The sequence below is a fragment of the Nuphar pumila genome, chromosome 17 (genome assembly GCF_984573655.1).
Source record: "Nuphar pumila chromosome 17, dmNupPumi1.hap1.1, whole genome shotgun sequence".
In the NCBI taxonomy this organism is placed as follows: domain Eukaryota; kingdom Viridiplantae; phylum Streptophyta; class Magnoliopsida; order Nymphaeales; family Nymphaeaceae; genus Nuphar; species Nuphar pumila.
The window spans coordinates 6,836,982-6,856,634 of NC_143265.1; the positions used below are offsets into that span (position 1 = coordinate 6,836,982).

Below are 19,653 nucleotides of genomic sequence, written 5' to 3' on the forward strand. Positions count from 1 at the left end.
ATTAGTTGCCGTGACGAGGGTTGAGGAAATAAAAAAATAAACACATATCATCACAAAGCATTTAAAAAGAATAAGATAATACTGAGCTCAAGAAATGAGTATATTCACTGTGAAAATGATATGCTGCATCTACAGCATAGCAGATATGTACAGCTCTGTGAAGATACAGCTATTTAGGTTCAAAAGTTAAAAGTAACACAAGAATGAACGGGCAGAGCAATTCAATTTAAACTGGAGAACAGTCAAGTTGATTTTTAGCAGGGTTCACCTGGTTGCTACAGTCGAGTCACACTAGGTCCGGCTCCATTCATATGCAGGATCAAACCAGCTACCACCAAGATATGCAACAGAAAAGGAATGGGATCAAGTATCGGAGGCAAACTTTGCTCTAAAGGGACCAGATCATCATCATCAAGCCTTATCCCAACTACACAGGCTCAACTAGAGACCAACAAAGCTTTAAAGGGACCTGTATTAAGAAAAATCAGAAGGCAAAACTGTCATTTCCACATCTTCTGCTCCAGATAGCAAGTTACTCAGAGATGATCTAACATACAGCACCCACTGAGAGAGAGAGATCATCTTGATGAACTATTCTTTGGAGAATCCTTCCTCCTTCCAGTTTTCTTTTTCTTCTGTTTCCTATGGTGACTCAGCCCTCCCCATTTGAATACGGCCAAGATTTCAATGCTGCACATAGATTATGGAAGTCGACATAGAAATTTTGCAAGAAAATTGATGGTGACTAACAGTATAATAAATACATATTTTAGTGCAACACATCCAAAATGCAGCACCAGCTAGTGCAGATGAATTGAATTAAGTGCTGGATATGGTCCTTGCTGTAAATGCTGAAAGGAGTCTAATCTCCAGAAGGGACCAGTGGAGATTGGGCCAAGCACAGAACAAAATTCAACTTTAGACTGTGTTCAAGGAGAACCAAGTTGCTATGATTTTCCCTTTCATGGATAAATTTATCAAGACAAATATCTGATTGCATGACAGATGTCGAGCACATCTCAAGCATAGGATAGGTCTATTACTTTTTGAGGATGGTTTTATTGAGACATAGGGCCTGACGGTTGTCTATTATGATCCATCTTAAATATGCAGTGCTGAATACCATCGCTGGTTGTGCACACAAAGTAGGTAATCTGCATTGAGCGTTGTCCATTTTTGAAACGTCTGCTGTATGGCCTAAGGACAAGGCTCCATATAAATGGACAATTCTTTTCCAGGGCTCAATATTTGCAGAAATTTTCAACATGAAGCAGTGGAAAAGTCATACCTATGGGTGCCAGGGAAGAAGTTGAATCCATGTGCTTTTTCCAGATGCCATATTTTGCTGGAAACCAAAGACTCGCAGTCCTGTTTGGAAGCTTTTCAGAACTTAAAGTGAAAAAAGAGATCCACAAATTCTCAAAATTTCCAGTCTTGCAAGATCACCTTCTTAAAACTCTCCCATCCACAGCTTATATAAATTAAAGTGTGAGGCCATGATTGACTTTTATCTGCATCATTGACATTTAACTCAACACGCGCTTCCCTTGCCTGTAAAACCCAGGGCCGCTTTTCCTCATTTTTTGCTTTAGAACTGCATCAAAATATAGACGCCTCTGTTAAAAAATCCACAGATTATCCAGTTCTGAGTTCACTAAAGAAATTTGTAGTTTCCTTTTTTTAAGTATCACAATGAATAAACAATTTTTACCTCCCAGTCATCTGAATGGCTTTCTTACTCAAGGATGGCAACTTTTGTAGTGCTTCAATGAGTGATGGGTGCAAACCTTTTCTAGGTGGATCTACCACAACAACATCTGAGCCCTCGAGCCAGTAAAGGGGTTCCTGAAGCACAAATTTATGCCCTGACTCAGGCACATGGTTCAAATGACACAACAACACTGATCATCTAACAATATACATAATCATGCACACAAATCACAAACCATTGCAACATCTGTGTGGTGCCAACTAATGCTGCCACTGAAAGATTTTGGCAGGCGACTGATCGACTTCTCAAACGATAGCTTTGACTCTTTGTTTACTTCTACACACTTCACAACCCTGAAAACATTGAAAGAAGGGAATATTTCATAGCTGATGGAATGTAAACAGAAACTATATCAAGTATTTGTTAAATTGTATATACATGTAATATAATATATATGTATATGTGTATGTATTATATACATATATACATATGTGTATATATATATGTATATATATTTATAATTTCTTTGTTGTAAATATTTTTTCCTTTTTCTTTTATTTACTTTTGTTCTTTTTGACCAGTCAACATAAAGTTGACTAGTTTGACCTGTCACTAGCCATTGGAGCTAGTCCAATGGCTACAAATAGAGCCTTTGAACTAGCTCCATCGTCTCTCTTTGGCTCTCTATGATGCATATAAAAAGGGGTGAAACTCCTCATTTTATGTAATGCTTCTTGCAATTGGGTTATCAATAAAACCTATATTTTTTTTACATTTTGAGCCTTCTTGTGTGTGCCCTTTGTGGGTTTTGTGAGTGTGCCCTTAGTGACCACTTTTGTGCTTGTCCATTTGGATCTTTGGTGGACACTTTGTTAGTAATTGAAGGTTCTTGATTCATTACAGTATTTACCTGCATTTCCTGGTCATGGCCACAGATAGTCCTATAATTCCAGCTCCTGCGTATAGATCAATAACATTTGATCCAAAGGGAACATATTTTTGTAGCTTGTGTAGCAAAGAATCAAATGCCTGTGAAGAAAAATCTGTGAAAACACGTCCTGAAATCCATGACTAATTTGTTTAATTTACTAGATAAAACTATTCAAACAGCATAAAAAAGAACATTCAACATTTAAGTTTAATGAATAACGATGATATTGGCTAGAATATAACAGGACTGCGAAACTAGTGAATAAAAATGCAAAATATGGAAAGCTTCGTGTCCCAGTTTGTCTGAGTTGCACCCATTATTGTTGAACTATGATGTTTGGAGCAAAATCATCTACAACTGGGACCAAGAATGCTTCACATGATGTCCTATTTATGAATAACAATCATGGTGCATTTCAAGGAGGCAGAGGTCGAAAAGAAGTAATTTTAGAGGAAGAGGTCATGGTCTCTTTAATGGTGTCGGTCATGTGATGCAGCGTGGAGGATCATGTTACACGTGATGCAACAAAGATCGCTGGTAACGAGGCACTTCGGTGCTGAAGAAATGAGAATCACGACTGCTCCAGTCGTGCAATATGCTGAGAATACTAATGAAGATCACCGTAGAATGAACGGTGACTGCTTTATTTTCAATAACAATTCAATCGAACAGTGAAATGAGATAACAAGTAGGAAACGAAAACAGTAAACAAAGGGGTAAAGAGAGGCTGTTGCCGACTGTGCGTCAAAGGAAAACTCAGAATAAGAAAAAAAAATCAATCTTCTCTCTCCCACGCAACCCTAAAACAGGGTATTAATAGGGCGTGACTGGATCTAGGTCTTGGGTCCAGTCCTTGGACCCGAGGCAACTCGTCGCTGCTGATGGATCGGAGCGTTGTCAATGTGTGGTGCTGCTTCCAGCCTTTGCTCGCCTTGAGTAAGTGCGCAGGGGCACCACGTCCTTGCATCGGACTCGCGATCGGATCCATTATCTGAGTCTGATCGTCCATCCCATTGGTGCCGAGATCCTTGGACACGCCCCAGGTCACTCTGTGTAGACCGAACCCGGTCCTGCTCTGCATCATTCTCCCCTGGTTGGGAAGAAGTCGGCTCTGACGACTTGTTGTCACCACAATAAGCATATAGATCAGACACATTGAAGATAGGCAAAATGTTCCAATCTTCGGGCAGTTCAAGGAGGTAGGCATTCAGACCCAATGGCCGGAGAATCTTGAATGAGCCATATTTCTTAGGACTCAATTTACCATAAGTACCCACTGGGAAACGCTCAGGACGCAGGTAAACCCATACTAACTAAACCCATACTAACTGACCAACTTGAAACTGGACATCTCGACGACCTTGGTCTATGAAAGCTTTGTAAGCTTCGTAACTCTCAACAAGTTTGGCTCGAACTTGTCTATGTATATCACGCATGTATTCAATGACATCAAACGTGTCTGGGGCTAGGGCTGGGAGACTGGACACAGGTGCTAGATCTACTACACGGGTGGGTGACCGACCATAAACCACTTGAAAAGAAGACTTGCCCGTGGACTGGTTGATGGAACTGTTATATGCGAACTCGGCTTGCGGCAAGACTAGGTCCCATGTTTTGACATTCTCCCCAACTAGACTCCTTAGCAAATATTCTAGGGTGCGGTTTACGACTTCGGTTTGTGGGTGATATGCACTGCTGAACTGAAGCTTGGTTTTCAATACGGCCCACAACGATTTTCAAAAATGACTCATAAAGCGCGTGTCACGATCTGAGGTGATCGTGTGGGGCAACCCATGAAAGCGGGCCACGTCCTTGAAGTAGTACGAGGCTACTAACGAGGCGTCGGTGGTTCGCTTACACGGGACAAAGATAGCCATCTTGAAAAATCGGTCAACCACAACTAGGATGGAATCAAAACAATGCGAAGTTCTGGAAAGACCCACAATAAAATTCATGGAAACATGTTCCCAAGGCCGCTCAGGGATGGGCAATGGAGTATACAAACCACTATTCTGACGTCGACCCTTGGACACTTGACACACTCGACAACTTTGGACAAACTTGACAACATCTTTACGCATTTTGGGCCAAAAGTATCGTTCATCTAACAGTGTGAACGTCTTATCATGTCCAAAATGCCCAGCTAATCCCCCTTCATGTAACTCGGAAATCAATTGTAGCCTAAGAGAGAACGCTGACACATATAACTTATTACCTCGAAAGAGGTAACCGTTGTGTATACTAAACCGTGGGTCAGTTGTGCTATCAGAGGAGAGGCACCCTTCCCAGACTTGCTGAAAATTGGGGTCCGTCGGGTACAACTCCTTGCACTGCTCAAACCCATAGTCATCAAAAGGCTATTCTTTCTGCTAAGTGCGTCAGCTACCTTGTTCAGAGTACCTGATTGATAGCGAATAGTGAAGGTGTACTCTTGCAAGAAGCTGACCCACTTGGCATGTCTAGCACTTAACTTCTTTTGACTATACAAATACTTTAATGCCTCATGATCCGTGTACAAGACGAAATCCTTATAAATGAGATAATGCCTCCAATAACGAAGGACTTTTACAATGGCATAGAACTCGACATCATAAGTGGAGTACTGGCACCTTGCCTGAGTCAACTTTTCACTAAAGAATGCAATGAGTCTGCGGTTCTGACTCAAGACGACACCAATCCCTACTTTAGAGGCGTCACACTCAACCTCAAAGACTGTGTTAAAATCAGGAAGGGCTAGGACGGGGGCACTAGTCATTTTCTCTTTGATGAGCGTGAAGGCTTTTCCCGCAGCAGACGTCCAATGAAAACTAGTACCCTTTAGGCATTTTGTGATAGGAGACATAAGGGTGCTAAAGTTTCTCACAAAACGACGGTAGAAAGTGGCTAACCCGTGGAAACTACGGATTTCTCCTATAGTCCTTGAGGTAGGCCATTCTACAATCGCACAGACTTTGACGGGATCTGCCTTCACTCCATCAGATGACACAATAAAACCCAAAAAGACCACACTTGACGTCATAAACTCACACTTTTTGGCATTGACATACAACTTCTCCCTCCTTAAAATCTCTAAGACCTGACGCAAATGACTCAAATGATCAGACAAAGATGTGCTATAAATCAAAATATACAACGACAAACTTCCCTATATAAGGGTGCAATACTTGGGTCATCATGTTCATGAAAGTACTTGGGGCATTTGATAACCCAAATGACATGACTAACCACTCATACAATCCATCACGTGTCTTGAATGCCGTCTTTCACTCATCCCCCTCCCGGATACGGATTTGGTGGTACCCACTTTTTAAATCAATTTTAGAGAAAATAGAGGCACCGGCCAACATATCAAACATATCATCCAATCGAGGAATGGGAAAATGGTATTTGACAGTGATGCGATTGATCGCTCTACCGTCGACACACATGCGCATGGACCCATCTTTCTTAGGAGTGAGCAGGACGGGTACTGCGCAAGGGCTCACACTTTCACGAATAAAACCTTTTTGCAGTAACTCCTGAACCTGCCTCAACAACTCGGCATGCTCGGAGGGATTCATGCGATACGCGAGGAGGTTAGGTAGACTCGACCCCGGGACAAAATCAATGGCATGCTGCACCACCCTCATCGAAGGTAGACCATCAGGAAGGTTGTCTGGCATAATGTCGCGAAACTCCTCAACAAGGGGCGCGATGTCCGCGGGAACGGGCAACAACGTACTCATCGACTGCTTAGCCACCAAGGCATAACAATAACCATTATCCCGACAATAGCTCAAGAAAGACTGATAAGATAGGCCCGTGAGCCGGGAAACTCGCTCAGGCTTATCCACGGTGGGAAAACCGGTCTCCTTGATAGGGAGGACTATTTTATGACCCTTAAAAATAAAGGAGTATGTGTTCCTACGGCCATCGTGAATGGTCTTGCGATCAAACTGTCAGGACGTCCCAAAAGAATGTGGCACACACTCATAGGGGTTACATCACACCACACCTAATCGTGGTAATTCTCCCCCATGGAAAACCGAACTAAACAACGTTGAGTGATAGGAACCTCATTTCCTCTTTTGAATCATGCCATCTTGTATGGTTGGGACAATTTCTCCATTTTCAGGTTCAAGGTGGACACAACACTCTCGGACACCATATTCTCACACGCCTCAGTATCAATTATAACATCACATGCATGCCCCTCACAGCTGCACCGGGTTCTAAAAATGTTATTCCGCAACCATTTTGCAGGGGTCGACTCTCGGGGTGCGGTCAAAACATGACGGATAGACAATAAATTTTCGACGTTGTCGTCAAATTCTACGACTTCCCTCTCGTTATCTCCTTCAACCAACGACTCACCCTCTCACTATCAGAAGCTGACTCAACAATACCCTCAACGAAATGGGTGTTCTTGCTCACGGTGGGGCACTTGAACGCGACATGACCTAATTCCTGACACCTAAAACAACGAATGGTAGACTCACTAGGCTTGACCTTGGATCTAGTATGGTACATGGATCCGGACTGGTCGAGTTTGCTAGGATCTACTCTAGGGGTGGACTTTGAGTCTTCCTTCCTAGGGGAGCGAGGTTGGGAAACTCGACTTGGGTCGACTGGACTGGTCACTATGGGAGGTCCTATATTCATGCCTCCTTTTTAATTTTTCCTCTACATTCATGGCATAACTGCTTGCCTGATCTAATGACTCGACTGTGACACAACTTAAATCATCAGAAATAGCAGGACGGGGATCAGAAATATACCTCATGACCTGCTGGCGGCGGTCTCCTCGATCTGCACTCGCAGAGATAGAGGATGAAACTCAACAGTGTACTCCGCCACAGTATGGGTGCCTTGATGCAGGGTCAGGTACTCCTTGTAGGCTCGCTCAGCGTGGTCTGATGGCACGAACTTTGATTGCATCAATCTCTGCATCTCCTCTCATGTCTGTATGCGCTCTAGTCCCTGCCGCTCCCTCGACCTCTGCAGTTCGACCCACCATGTCTGCGCTAAGCCTCTCAACCGAGTGGATCCTAGAGAGGCACGACGGTACTTAGCTAAGTGTGGTAGTTGAAGAAAATTGTACGGCATAGGCTTAGTCGAAGAACTGCTCCGCATCGAATCGTCCTGCGAACTCCGAAAGGTCTAGCTTCACCCCGTAGGTGGAGGGGTGCTCTGGTGCTCTCTGCTGGCGAGTTTCCACCATTCTTGCAGGATACTCATTCCAGAAAGCGTCGTCATCCAACACTGCTTCATCACCCTCTTCGCAGTACTGCTCGCCTGGATGTTGGTGCTGACAAACTCCAACGACGTGTGGTCGGCACTCAGGTCGCGCCGATCCCTGCTGAATCTGTATGGCTGCTGCTGGAAACTGCCCCGATCTGGCTCGCCCGTGGGTGGGAACCATCTGTGGTCGGCGTTGTGGCACCGGTATGACTGGATGCCCTACTAAAGGTGGAAGGGTTGCTCGGGTTATGGGTTGGTGGGAAATGGATAATGTGGGTTCGGGTTATGGGTCGGGTTAGGATAGGGGTAATGTGTTGGGTATGGTACCGAGTTCTGGATCGAGGACGGGTTAACGGATTTGGTTTAGTTGGTGTAGTATTGGGATGATTCACCCGATTGGATCTGGATCGGGTCAAGTCCTAAACTATTCGTCGGACCTAGAATGGGGTAGGTGGGATCATGGATCGAGTTGTGGTGTGAGAAGGCATGGTTTGAACTCGATCCTTGATCCGTAACAAGATGAGTTTGGTTTTGACCCAGCTCAAATTCAAACTGGAGCTCCGTCCGGGTCCGATATGAGTTTAGGTCGGTATTGGTTCTATTTTGGAGCTCAAAAGTAGTGGATTGGATCTTATTTGGGGTGAACTGCGAACCGAACCCAACTGGGTAGGTCGGGTAGGGGGCTTCAAGACTCGGACCCGCTCCCTGGGACCCAAAGGATGGTCCCCGAGACCCGAGTCGGGGTCCTGTTGTCACAAAGTCCGGTCTGAACCCCATCCACACAGACCCATTACCCCCTGCTAGTTGGTGGGCTGTTGCAGCGCCCCCACATGCAGGCTCGGGAAAGTGGGTCTGATCAGCCCCTGCTCGGGCTGACACTGTTGTGCCAGCAACCTGACCAAGGGCCACGCTTGGGCCCGACAGACCGTGCCTGGCCTGTGGACCCGTGATCGCGGCCAAGCCTGCACATGCAGGCCAGCGTTGGAGGGGCCGCCAACGACCATTTGGGTCGGCTGAATGATGCCACTAGCTCTGCAGTGACACCCATGATGGTGTTCGAAAAAGGTATCGGTTGCGAAGAATGGATGTGACCTGCATCCCTGTGCAAGGTCACCTTGATGCCCTCACGTCGCGCAACACGTTGAAGGTTTAGTTGAGCTGAATCGATAGATGCGGCATCCGCAGGATTGACTGCACCCTCGCCTAACTTGTTCACTTGCATCGTGTGCGCTTCTACCGGCGATTCAAGAACGCCAATCCACTCCTCGATCCCATCCATGTGTTTCGACATGCCGACTACGTCTTTGTCTACGCGTAGCAGATTTTCTTGGATCTTGGTCATCATATCTCTCATTCGCATAATCGGATCTTCGTTGTCGGTTTCCTCCTGCTCGTTTTCGCTTGTAGGATTGTTCCTCGCTTCTTGCGCCATGTCGTTGACGACGGAGGAATGCTGGTGCTCTGATACCACTTTGATGCAGCGTGGAGGATCGTGTTACACGTGACGCAACAAAGATTGCTGGTAACGAGGCACTTCAGTGCTGAAGAAATGAGAATCACGACTGCTCCAATCGTGCGATATGCTAAGAATACTAATGAAGATCACCGTAGAATGAACAGTGGCTGCTTTATTTTCAATAACAATTCAATCGAACAGTGAAATGAAATAACAAGTAGGAAACGAAAACAGTAAACAAAGGGCTAAAGAGAGGTTGTTGCCGACTGTGCGTCAAAGGAAAACTCATAATAAGAAAAAAAAATCAATCTTCTCTCTCCCACGCAACCCTAAAACAGGGTATTAATAGGGCGTGACTGGATCTGGGTCTCGGGTCCAGTCCTTGGACCCGAGGCAATTCGTCGCTGCTGATGGATTAGGGCGCTGTCAATGTGCGGTGCTGCTTCCAGCCTTTGCTCGCCTTGAGTAAGTGCGCAAGGGCACCACGTCCTTGCATCGGGGCACCGAACTCGCGATCGGATCCATTATCTGGGTCCGATCGTCCATCCCATTGGTGCCGAGATCCTTGGACACGCCCAGGTCACTCTGTGTAGACCGAACCCAGTCCTGCTCTACATCATCATGGCATCATCCTTATGACAGATGTAAATAATCCTAAGCCCTTTAATGTTGGACATAGAACGTGAAAAATTAGTTGTCAAAAGCGCTAGGCGGAGCCTAGGCAGAAGGCCCCCTAAAAGGCCTAATCGAGGACTAGGCAGGACCCAAAAAAACATTGAAAAAAATAAGAATATCACAATAAATTGTTAAATTTAGGTAACAAGCAGAAACAATTGTGATTGTGACCATGAATGAAGTATAAGTGTGCATTTCAATATAACATATTGCAAACTTTTGTATAATTGCATAACATTGAACATAAACCAAAACAATTATGAATGAAGTAAAAATAACATAAAAGCAAACAACTATGAATGAAGCAAATATGACATAAAAACAAACAATTATGAATGAGGCAAATATAAAATAAAAACAAACAATTATGAATGAAGCAAATATAACATAAAAATAGACAATTAAGACTGAAGCAAATATAACCTAAAATCAAACAATTATGAATGAAGCAAATATAATATAAAAAAACAAATAAAAAGGACAATTATGAATGAAGCGACTATGACATAAAAACAAACAATTATGAATAAAAATAGTGCGTGTACATGTGTGTCTATATATATAGTATATACCATATATCTGCGAAACAGATTATATAACTGAAATCAGAAATATATATATATATATATAAATATATAAAACCGATTGAGAGGAGCAAGAAGAAAAGGTGAAAGAAAGAAAAAAAAAAGTGGAGAAAAAGAAAAGGGAAGAAGGCAAAAGAAGAAAAAGAAAGAAAAAGTGGAAAAGAAAGGGGAAAAAGGGAAAAAAAGGAAAAATATGAGGGTGGAAGGCATGAGGTTAAAGGAGGAAGAAAAAAAAGAGGATAAAAAAACAAGAAAAAAAGGAAATGGGAAGAAGCAAAAGAAAGAAAAAAAGGAAAAAAAAGAAAAAAGAAGAAAAAATGAAGAGGGTGGAGGGCAGAGGAGAAGGAAAAAAAAGAAGAAAAGAAGAAAAGGAGAAAGAAATGTACCTGGTAATCTCCTCCTTGCTATTTCAGAGAGAAAGAGAGCAAAAAGGGGAAGGGCGTAGCCCTTTCCCTTTTATAGTTGCCCTAATAGGCAATTGACCAGGTTTGGATTATTCCAAACCTGGTCAACATAGATAATAAAACAAAAAAAGACATGATTGTCCCCATCGCTTAGGCAAGGAACAATAGCCCAGGTGGTGGGGCTGCGCCTAGGCGGCGGCACTTTTAACAACTAAGCGTGAATCATGGGCAGCAAGGCATAGGAGGTAATGGCAATCATTGGTACATGGATAACTATAACGTCATTCCCAAGCACAACATGAAGTAACACATTGCAAAATATTCTCTAGATCAATACATGAACCAACACATCTGTTTGGAGTTCATGAACATTCAGTTCAACATGCTAAAATCAATAAGGCGACCAAGGCTGACAATGCTGAAGTAGCAGTCCTGTAGTTTAGCAGCTTGGCCATCACTAACCCTCATAATCCTGCTTAGGATATTGACAATGGAGCAGTGAACCATGTCTAAGAGAACCTAGGTATATTTGCTTCTCTTGTACCGTTCACTGGAAAGGGTGCTATGAATATGATCATAGTAGATGTCTGTTCTCACCCTATCAAATGGAAGATTCTCAATCATAACCATGATCATGATGTTTAAACACCATCTTCCTAGTTTATATATTGGTGTTTTGTTATGTCACCTGGGTGTGGGTACGAGCAATTTCAAAAAATGAGGGTAAGGAGACACGGCTATATATATAGTGTGGGTCCAATGCAAGATCCATATACTGGTTTGTTGGTCCAATGCAGTTTTCAGTAGTTTTTGGTAAAAGAGGGAGTTGTGGGATGACATTTTGAATAAAGGGAGGGGTGTAGGTAAAAAATGAATAAAGGGGGGTTGTCCTGAAATTTTAAAAAATAAATATATATGAGGGTCTCCCACCGCCTCTCTCTCTCTCTCTCTCTCTCTCTCTCTCTCTCTCTCTCTCTCTCTCTCTCTCTCTCTCTCTCTCTCTCTCTCTTTGAGTGTGTGGGTATGAAGAAGGAAAACCACTCTCTCTCTCTGGATACAAAGGAGAACAAGGAGGTGAAGAAGACGAAGAAGAAGATGGAGGAGGAGGAGGTCTCTCTCTCACTCTCTCTTCTCCCCTCCTACTGCCGAGGGTGGGAAGGGGGAGGTTTTCCAGGAAAAACAAAAAAAAGCGAGTGGGTTTTGAAATCATGTGGGTATGGGTGAAAGGGGAGAAACGAGATGGGGAAGACGAGAGAGAGGGGAGGGGGGATGATTTTGTTTCTTTTTTTCTGAGTTTCGGGTTTGAATTAGACTCGACCCAACATGGTGCAGTGCGGGACCCGACCTACGGTGTACCCGCACCCATGTCAACACCGGTATGCCAGCCCATTTGGCGTGTCACAGTGACATGGGTGTTTTGATGTCTGTTGGATTTATGATCAGGAACTTACTGTCAATGTTTAGCTCCCAGAATAGTCCATTAAACCTACATGAAAGATATTATGATGTCAAAATTTACAAGTCAACAACCCAAGTCGTCATGTGATTCAAGTATCTTGCCAGTTATGTAGTTTCAGCTTTGTTATTTACTAACACATCTTTCTTCCTCTGAATAGTATCATTTTCTCATACCATAAAATCCCAAGGCCTAGATGGATAAGTCAGTGTCCACCTTTGTATTTGCTTGACCGAAGCTGGATGGAGCCAAGGAAATGTCAACCCCTCCAACATGTTCCCAGATATCTCTTTCCCCTATTATATGTCTCCACCTATTTCCAAAAATTACCTGCACATGATAGTGGAAACAAACTCAAGTCCCAAATTGGAAAGGATGATAGAAACATATTATTTGAGAAAGGTATCATGTAGAGGCAAAGGAAAGTTTCTAAACAGTTTACCAAATCTATCATTGTGATACTAATCTAGGAGTACACCACAAGATGATGAACTAAATCAAATTGATAGCATTGCTTATCCAAAAATTTCTCTGTCAGACAAATAGGAATCATGTGTCAGAGCTGCAAACTAGAACTGCTTTCATAACATGGAATGGTTTTTTTTGTACTTGAATTGATCAATCCATTATATAGCACGAATTGTATACCAAAAAATCCTAAAAACAAATTGACAAGGGTTCTAACAAATCATTTGAGTTTTGAACACCTATGTAAGAAAGGCAGCAAAATATGTGTCAACATGGTGCAAAATGGATGTGTGCTGGGTACTGTTGGGTGAGGTTGGCTGTTTTGTCTAATTATTGAACTTCATTGACATTGATTTGATTGATTATAATCAAATTTTGGACTCAATAATTGTTGACCAATTTCATCCACGTATTCCAAATCTTTAGGTTTTAAATTTTAACTCTACAATTCACTATTTTCTGACTTATTGCTATTTGTTGTTGGCTTAGCTCATAACTTCATGTCAAGATGGAGCATGTAAGATACCATAATTTCACACGATCAAAAGTGACACACACATACAGCTTGTAGAGTAGCACAACCATAACAAAAATAGAAGTAGCATGTTTTGTGCATGTTTCTGTATGCAATTACATAGAATGCTGTAGGAGTATGGGTGTATGCGACATTACTCTTAAAGATACTCAGGATCAAGTGTAACTATTAAAATGGATGGAGTTAGTAAAGGCCTTGAGATGTAAGAATTTAGTGGAGGCTGAGGACAAAGCTATTTTGTCATGTCAGTAAATTCGGCAGGTTGTTGGTCAAAACCTGCTATCATTCTTTATTGCAATCACATCTCACCTTTTCCAAGGATGTGATTTAGGTATAAGTCCTTGACAAAGGGCCATGTTTTCTCATGGGTATTACCCTTGGATCGAGCAGCCACTAAACTAAATTTGAAGCATAGAGGATTTCATTTGGCAAGTCTGTCTTCTCTTTGTCTTTTGACTGAAGAATCAATGACCCACCTTATTTGGGAGTTCCCATTTCTTCATGGCCTAGCATGGATAGACTGGGATATCCATGCTACCAAGATCAGTTCAGTTAAGGCAACCATTGTTGGCATCTTGGGTCAGACAATCTCTATGCATCTTCTCCACCCCACCCCCAACGATCTCTACTCCCCATCCCTTGGATATTTCCATACTGCCAACTTTATTTCTGCAGTGAAAGGCCCTCCCCTGTGCCCCTCAGCAAATGTGCCACTGACCCCACTCTCCCCCTCTCTAGGATCTAGGATGCATCTAACACTCAATTCAGATAAAACAGAACACATGCATAAGAAACAACTAGTTCTCCATAGCAAAAATAAAATTCTATGTGATATGACTAATCATTAACAAAGCCATGCAAGCACAGAACAGAACCAAAAACTAACACATGGAGGCATAATTTCAGTATGCAAGTGTGTGCACTTTGAGCAAAATCGAAACAAACAATCAGTCAAACTGCCATAGACTCACATGTCTAAGGCTTAAAGAATGCTAACACTTTGTGCTCCACTTTAACTAAAATTTTATTTAGCCCTCTTTTTCTCTTTTCTGAATGAAGAGAACAAATTATTTCCTATAAAAAAAGTGTTGTAGATAACCTGGCCTGGCTTGCTTGAGTATATGGCTTGCAATTCTAACAGAACCTCTAGAAGACTTCTATACCTATAGAGACATTGACCTTCTTCCCTTCCTAATGTTATCATTTTATCATGAAGACATACATAATTTAAATATCAAGTTGCATAAAAAGAATGGTCAGATCATTGATCTGTGTTAAGAACTGTGACTATAAAATGAGAAAGAGCAAAAGTGTTTGTGATTGAGAGAAAATTCCATCAGAAGATTTGAGTGCATGCTCGGTAATCAGTTGCTTTGCTAGAGTAAACTTAAACCAGCTGATTTTTAATGGTGAACTAGATAATCATGGAATCACAAACTCCATAACAACCTTTCTACAGCATGAAAGCTTACATTGCTAGAGGAGGTCTGGAAATTAATCCATACTGAATGTATCAGATGACAGTTGCTACTCGGTCCACCCTTTCTCCACAGAAACTGGAAAAACCACAATCCCAGATTATGGCATGGCGAATAGAGAAAACAATGTTCCACACAGGAAATCATAATTAACTTCTACATGCAAACAACAAAATTTTAAATCTTTTCAGTAGCTAAGATGCATTGGCTACACAAAACCTGGGAAAAAATTAACCAATGGACTTACACCCGACAAAGCATCTGCTTTCTCTGCACCAGGTGACTTCTCACTTCTTGAATTCCAAACCAAAGCAACCTGAACCTTACCTAAAAACCAATGCATGTAGACTATGTGTACCATCAACATTTAAAACCAGAAACCAACTTAGACAAAGCAGAAATCAATAATGACAAAATCACTGATAGATGTATTTGAAATCAACCTTTTAGGTAACGTTCAGTAGCTGGAAGAGATGTATCATATGTTGTGACAGTCATCTGCTTTCACCAATACAAGAATTTTGAACAAAGGCATAATTGAAAGCAAAAGCAATTTCCATCATAAGACATTCTCCCATACTATACATACAAAAAAAAATGAAAAGATTCTGAGGCAATTAGAATAATGCAACTGGTAAAATAAAATAAACAGCTGATACACCAAAGCCTAATTAGTAATAATGCCCTAAGGAATACATCACTCATCTGACCCCAGCTCCTCCAACCTATGCTCAATTAGCTCTGACCATTGAGATTAAAGAAACTACATTTGCCAACAACGTAGAACTTCGTAAAAAGGACAGAAAATTGTAAATAAGATATGATGCGTGGCAATGAACGGATTAACGTTCCTGGATACAGATATGCATATCAGTGTTGGAGACATGGGTATATTTTTTGAGAATAATGTTACTGAAAGGTATGTCTCACTGTCAAGGGACACACACACACACACACACATTGTATTGCTACTTTCCACAGCCTTATCTAAACATTGACAAATTCTTTCACCACATCTTTTGTTCCAAATAATTTTAAAATTACCATGGTGGTTTTTTGGCTTTTCAAGACATGACATCTTCTAATGTGTTTAATTTCTTTGGGTGATACTTAGCATATAAAACCACTATTTTTAAATTGATAAAAGGTAAAAAAAAATGTGTTGAAGCATCCACGCATTTGTCACACATTAGATCATTCATCATTCACAAGAAGTAAATGACTAATTTTGTACTTTTTATGAGCACACTGTTTAATTTGGATGTTGAACTGCTTCCCAACCAAACTATCCATGTATATTGGAAATAGTGTAAATTCCAAGCTGATAAAACTCTAAGCCTACAACTTTGCTGATGAACACATTGAAAACATGAACCAATTCAACTCTTTAGATTGTTGACTCTTCTCTAATAAGCCATCTTAAGGCTTGGAAACAGAATATTGAAATTCCGAGAAGACTATGAAAGCGGATGCAGAAAGCACAAAATCAACAAGCTTCTTCTGAACATAACAAAGTGTGAAAACAGTCAACGGATGGAAAAAAGATATTCCACAATTTATAAGATAAGTTGTAGTAGGACCTGCACATATCGCAGTTCACCCATCCCTGAGTCTTCATCATAAGGCTGGACATCAAATAGAGCAATACCTGAGAAAATCACATGCTTAGTAAGACATGAGCTTAACAGAGAATTGGAGAAGGCCAACAAAGCAATCGACAAAAAACTGGCATTGCACTCCTCGAAAGATTCAAAGAAGGCTAGCAACATGCCTTGTTTTAGAAGCTCAACTGCAGCATTGATACTAGGGTGATGGGCTGCATGAAACATGTACGACACTTAAATATGCCTCAAAGTAATATATATCAACAGGCAGTCAAACTTGACGGAGAAATAGGTAAAAATATGTCATCTAATCACCAGACAAAACATTTTCATGAAAACCAGTTACTTGAAAATGAGCTAAACGTGTACCTAGAAAAGTTGTATTTCAACAGCAACATGTCAAGAGAACACTTTGGTACAAATCCAATCTCAAGTGCATATTAAGCAATAAAAAACCAAACAAAACTTTTAAGTCCTAAAAATTGCCATGAGCAATTGCTATCTAAACACATAAAGCCTAGCTTCTTATCGTTGTTGAAATTTTGAAAGTGCGAGAGTCCAAATTTGCTATTAAACTGCAGAAACTAAGCTCACCCACCAACCTCTACAAAAGGGAATATCAACAACATCATGAGTGCCCTCTTCATATAATCCGATCATCGGTTCCTTCGATGAACCCCTAACAGCAAGCTTTGCTCGGCATCTCCATCCCCACTGAAAAACCGAGCATTAGCAAAATCACGTACGATATTCTGGCCGATAACAAGATTTCTTTCAACTCATAGAAAAAAATAATGAGCAGCCAACGACTAGATGAATAAGCCATTTGATATGCAGTTGGACCAAGTTGAAGTCACAAAACGACAGCGTTTTAGCAAAAATCGATCATTCGAACGACAAATCTTGGTGTGAATTGTTCCTAATCAGGAAATGTTCGAATTGATGCACCCATTGTCCAGAAAACCAGGCATAAGTTGAGATGTTGTAATATGAAGATACCAGAGTTCCTAGATACATAAGGTTGAATCGAAGCGCCTTCTTTAGAAGAAATTCGTAAGACAATTTGATTCCCAACGTGAATATGAATATGAACATGAATTGAGCGATTACTAGACCTAATGAGCTCCTATAATCCCCAAAAATAATTGCTGAAACATTAGATTAAAAACCGATACAAGGACACGCGAATTCAACCATTAAGATGGAGCAAAAGAAATCCCCGATGCTTGTTATAATTTCAAAGCTGCAAACGAAAAGCCCTATTTCTAAAATTAAGTGCACACATTGCTGTAGGAGAGAGAGAAAGTACCAGGAGTTCGCTGTCGAAGCTGAAATCGGAGATTCCATGGCTTTCGAAGAATTTCTTCGCCTCGGAGAGCAAGACAGGGCGATCGAGAGCCACTTCGCGGGAACACCCCGAGCATCTGCAACCCCCTCAAGGAGGAAACAAGGAGCTATTCTGTATCAGAACCCCCAAAAATCATGTCTTTGGAGAGCAAAAGGAGTAAATAAGAGGACTCCAAATCATTCCAAGAAAGAGAGAGAGAGAGAGAGAGAGAGAGAGAGACTCTTGGAAATGCTGGCACTGTAAGGCGGTGGAGGAGACGGCTCCGGGTTCAGGGGAGACGCCGTTGCGGAGAAAGGGAGGAGGAGAGGCGACGGAGTTCTTGCGGCTGGTGGCGGCGTCGGCGGCGGCGGTGGCGGTGGTCGGCCGGAGACGAGAGAGGGGGCGGGGAGAGTTGAAGGCGGGAACCAACGAGAGCGCCATTCTCTTTCTTTCCCAAAGCCTATCTCCAAGACTCCAACGGTGTACTTCGCCATTTTTTCAATGAACGACAAATTTCCAATCACCCCTTCCTTTTTGGAATATTACAAAACCATCCCTATTTGGGATTATGCTGAAACGGGCCTGATTCAGGAAGCCAGATTTTAAAATTTGGGCTGTCCCGGATCCAAACCGATCCGAGATCCAATCCGTTTGCAACCTTATGATCTCTCAATTTGGCCTTTCTTGCTGCCTTTAACTTTGTTTTATCATTGTCTCCTCGTAAGTAAGGATGGCAGTGAACCGGAGGGATTGGACCAAGGATGGATGACATGAAACAGTGAATGGACCGGAGATGGAGTTTAAAATTAAAACCCGTGTGGGGATGGACTTAGTCTTACTTCTTCGCCCCACCCCGCTCCGCCCTGCCCTGTTTTTGTTTAAAAAATTATTATTATACTCTTATACATATTATAAAATTATATATATATATATATATATTTAACCATAACATGAAACCTTCCTAGAATCTATTATCTCTTCTTCATCTAATGAGTCGCGTGAGCTTTCATTTTTCTCCTCTCATTTCTCTAACAGTAGAAGGATAGAAGAAAACAAGGCTCCGCCTTGCCTCGCCGGACCAAGGATGGAAAACATGAAGGGGATGAAGGTCAAAATCAAAACCCGTACGGGGAAGGAGGGCAAATTTTTGAGATGGGTCCGGGGTGGAGACCTTGTCCCATGCCCCTGTCGCGGTCCATTGACATCCCTACTCATAATTAGAATCTAAATATCTGTTTACATTCTTTTATCATTGTTTCCTGTTAATTGAGTTTTTTCATTTTATTTTTTTAAAATTTATAACCTGAAGAAACTGCACCCAACACAAACACCTGGTCGTGCTAGCTCAGCTTGCCATACCTTTCGTATATGTGAACTTTCTCTTATATATGTGAATTTTCTCTCAAATATATGACTGGTTTTTGCATAACAATCTTTGTTCTCATATTTGTATCTCTTCGATCAAATGTTAAAAACTTATGTTTTATAATCGTTGGAAAGTTGAGATATAAACCTATAACTTTCATATTTTGAGTCAGAACCACAAACCTTTTTAGGATTCTCGTTTTTGAGTTTCAAAATCATAACAGAAACATGCCCTATATCTTCTAGGATTGCACATTTTTTGTCTGTTATATGTTATTTTTTAGCCACTTGCATCAGAAAAACAAAAAGAATAAAAAGATAATCAAGACATTAATTTTTTATTACCATCAAACTCACCTTAATATGATGAGCGAACGAAGAAAAACGTCATCTGAAAGATAGACTATCACTCCTAAACTTGCAAATAATGGACATAAGA

At 41.6% G+C, this 19,653-nt stretch overlaps 1 protein-coding gene across 2 annotated transcripts; it reads right to left on the reverse strand.

Annotated features, from left to right (window-relative positions):
• Positions 1-60: 60 nt before the first annotated feature.
• LOC149811500 (S-adenosyl-L-methionine-dependent methyltransferases superfamily protein) lies at positions 61-18,312 on the reverse strand. Of its 2 annotated transcripts, none has more exons than XM_089993969.1 (16): positions 18,091-18,312; positions 17,832-17,946; positions 17,125-17,236; positions 16,690-16,734; positions 16,499-16,566; positions 15,362-15,416; positions 15,166-15,245; positions 14,913-14,996; positions 12,654-12,767; positions 2,622-2,740; positions 1,947-2,064; positions 1,712-1,845; positions 1,447-1,594; positions 1,289-1,368; positions 562-690; positions 61-469 (listed from the first exon to the last, which is right to left on the reverse strand). In XM_089993969.1, the coding sequence occupies exons 1-15, from the start codon at positions 18,288-18,290 to the stop codon at positions 579-581; spliced, it is 1,584 nt and encodes a 527-aa protein (XP_089850095.1). In that variant the 5' UTR covers positions 18,291-18,312; the 3' UTR covers positions 61-469; positions 562-578. The 2 variants fall into 2 exon arrangements, with proteins under 2 accessions (XP_089850095.1, XP_089850094.1); XM_089993968.1 differs by having other exon boundaries at positions 557-690.
• Between the last annotated feature and the right edge of the window lie 1,341 nt (positions 18,313-19,653).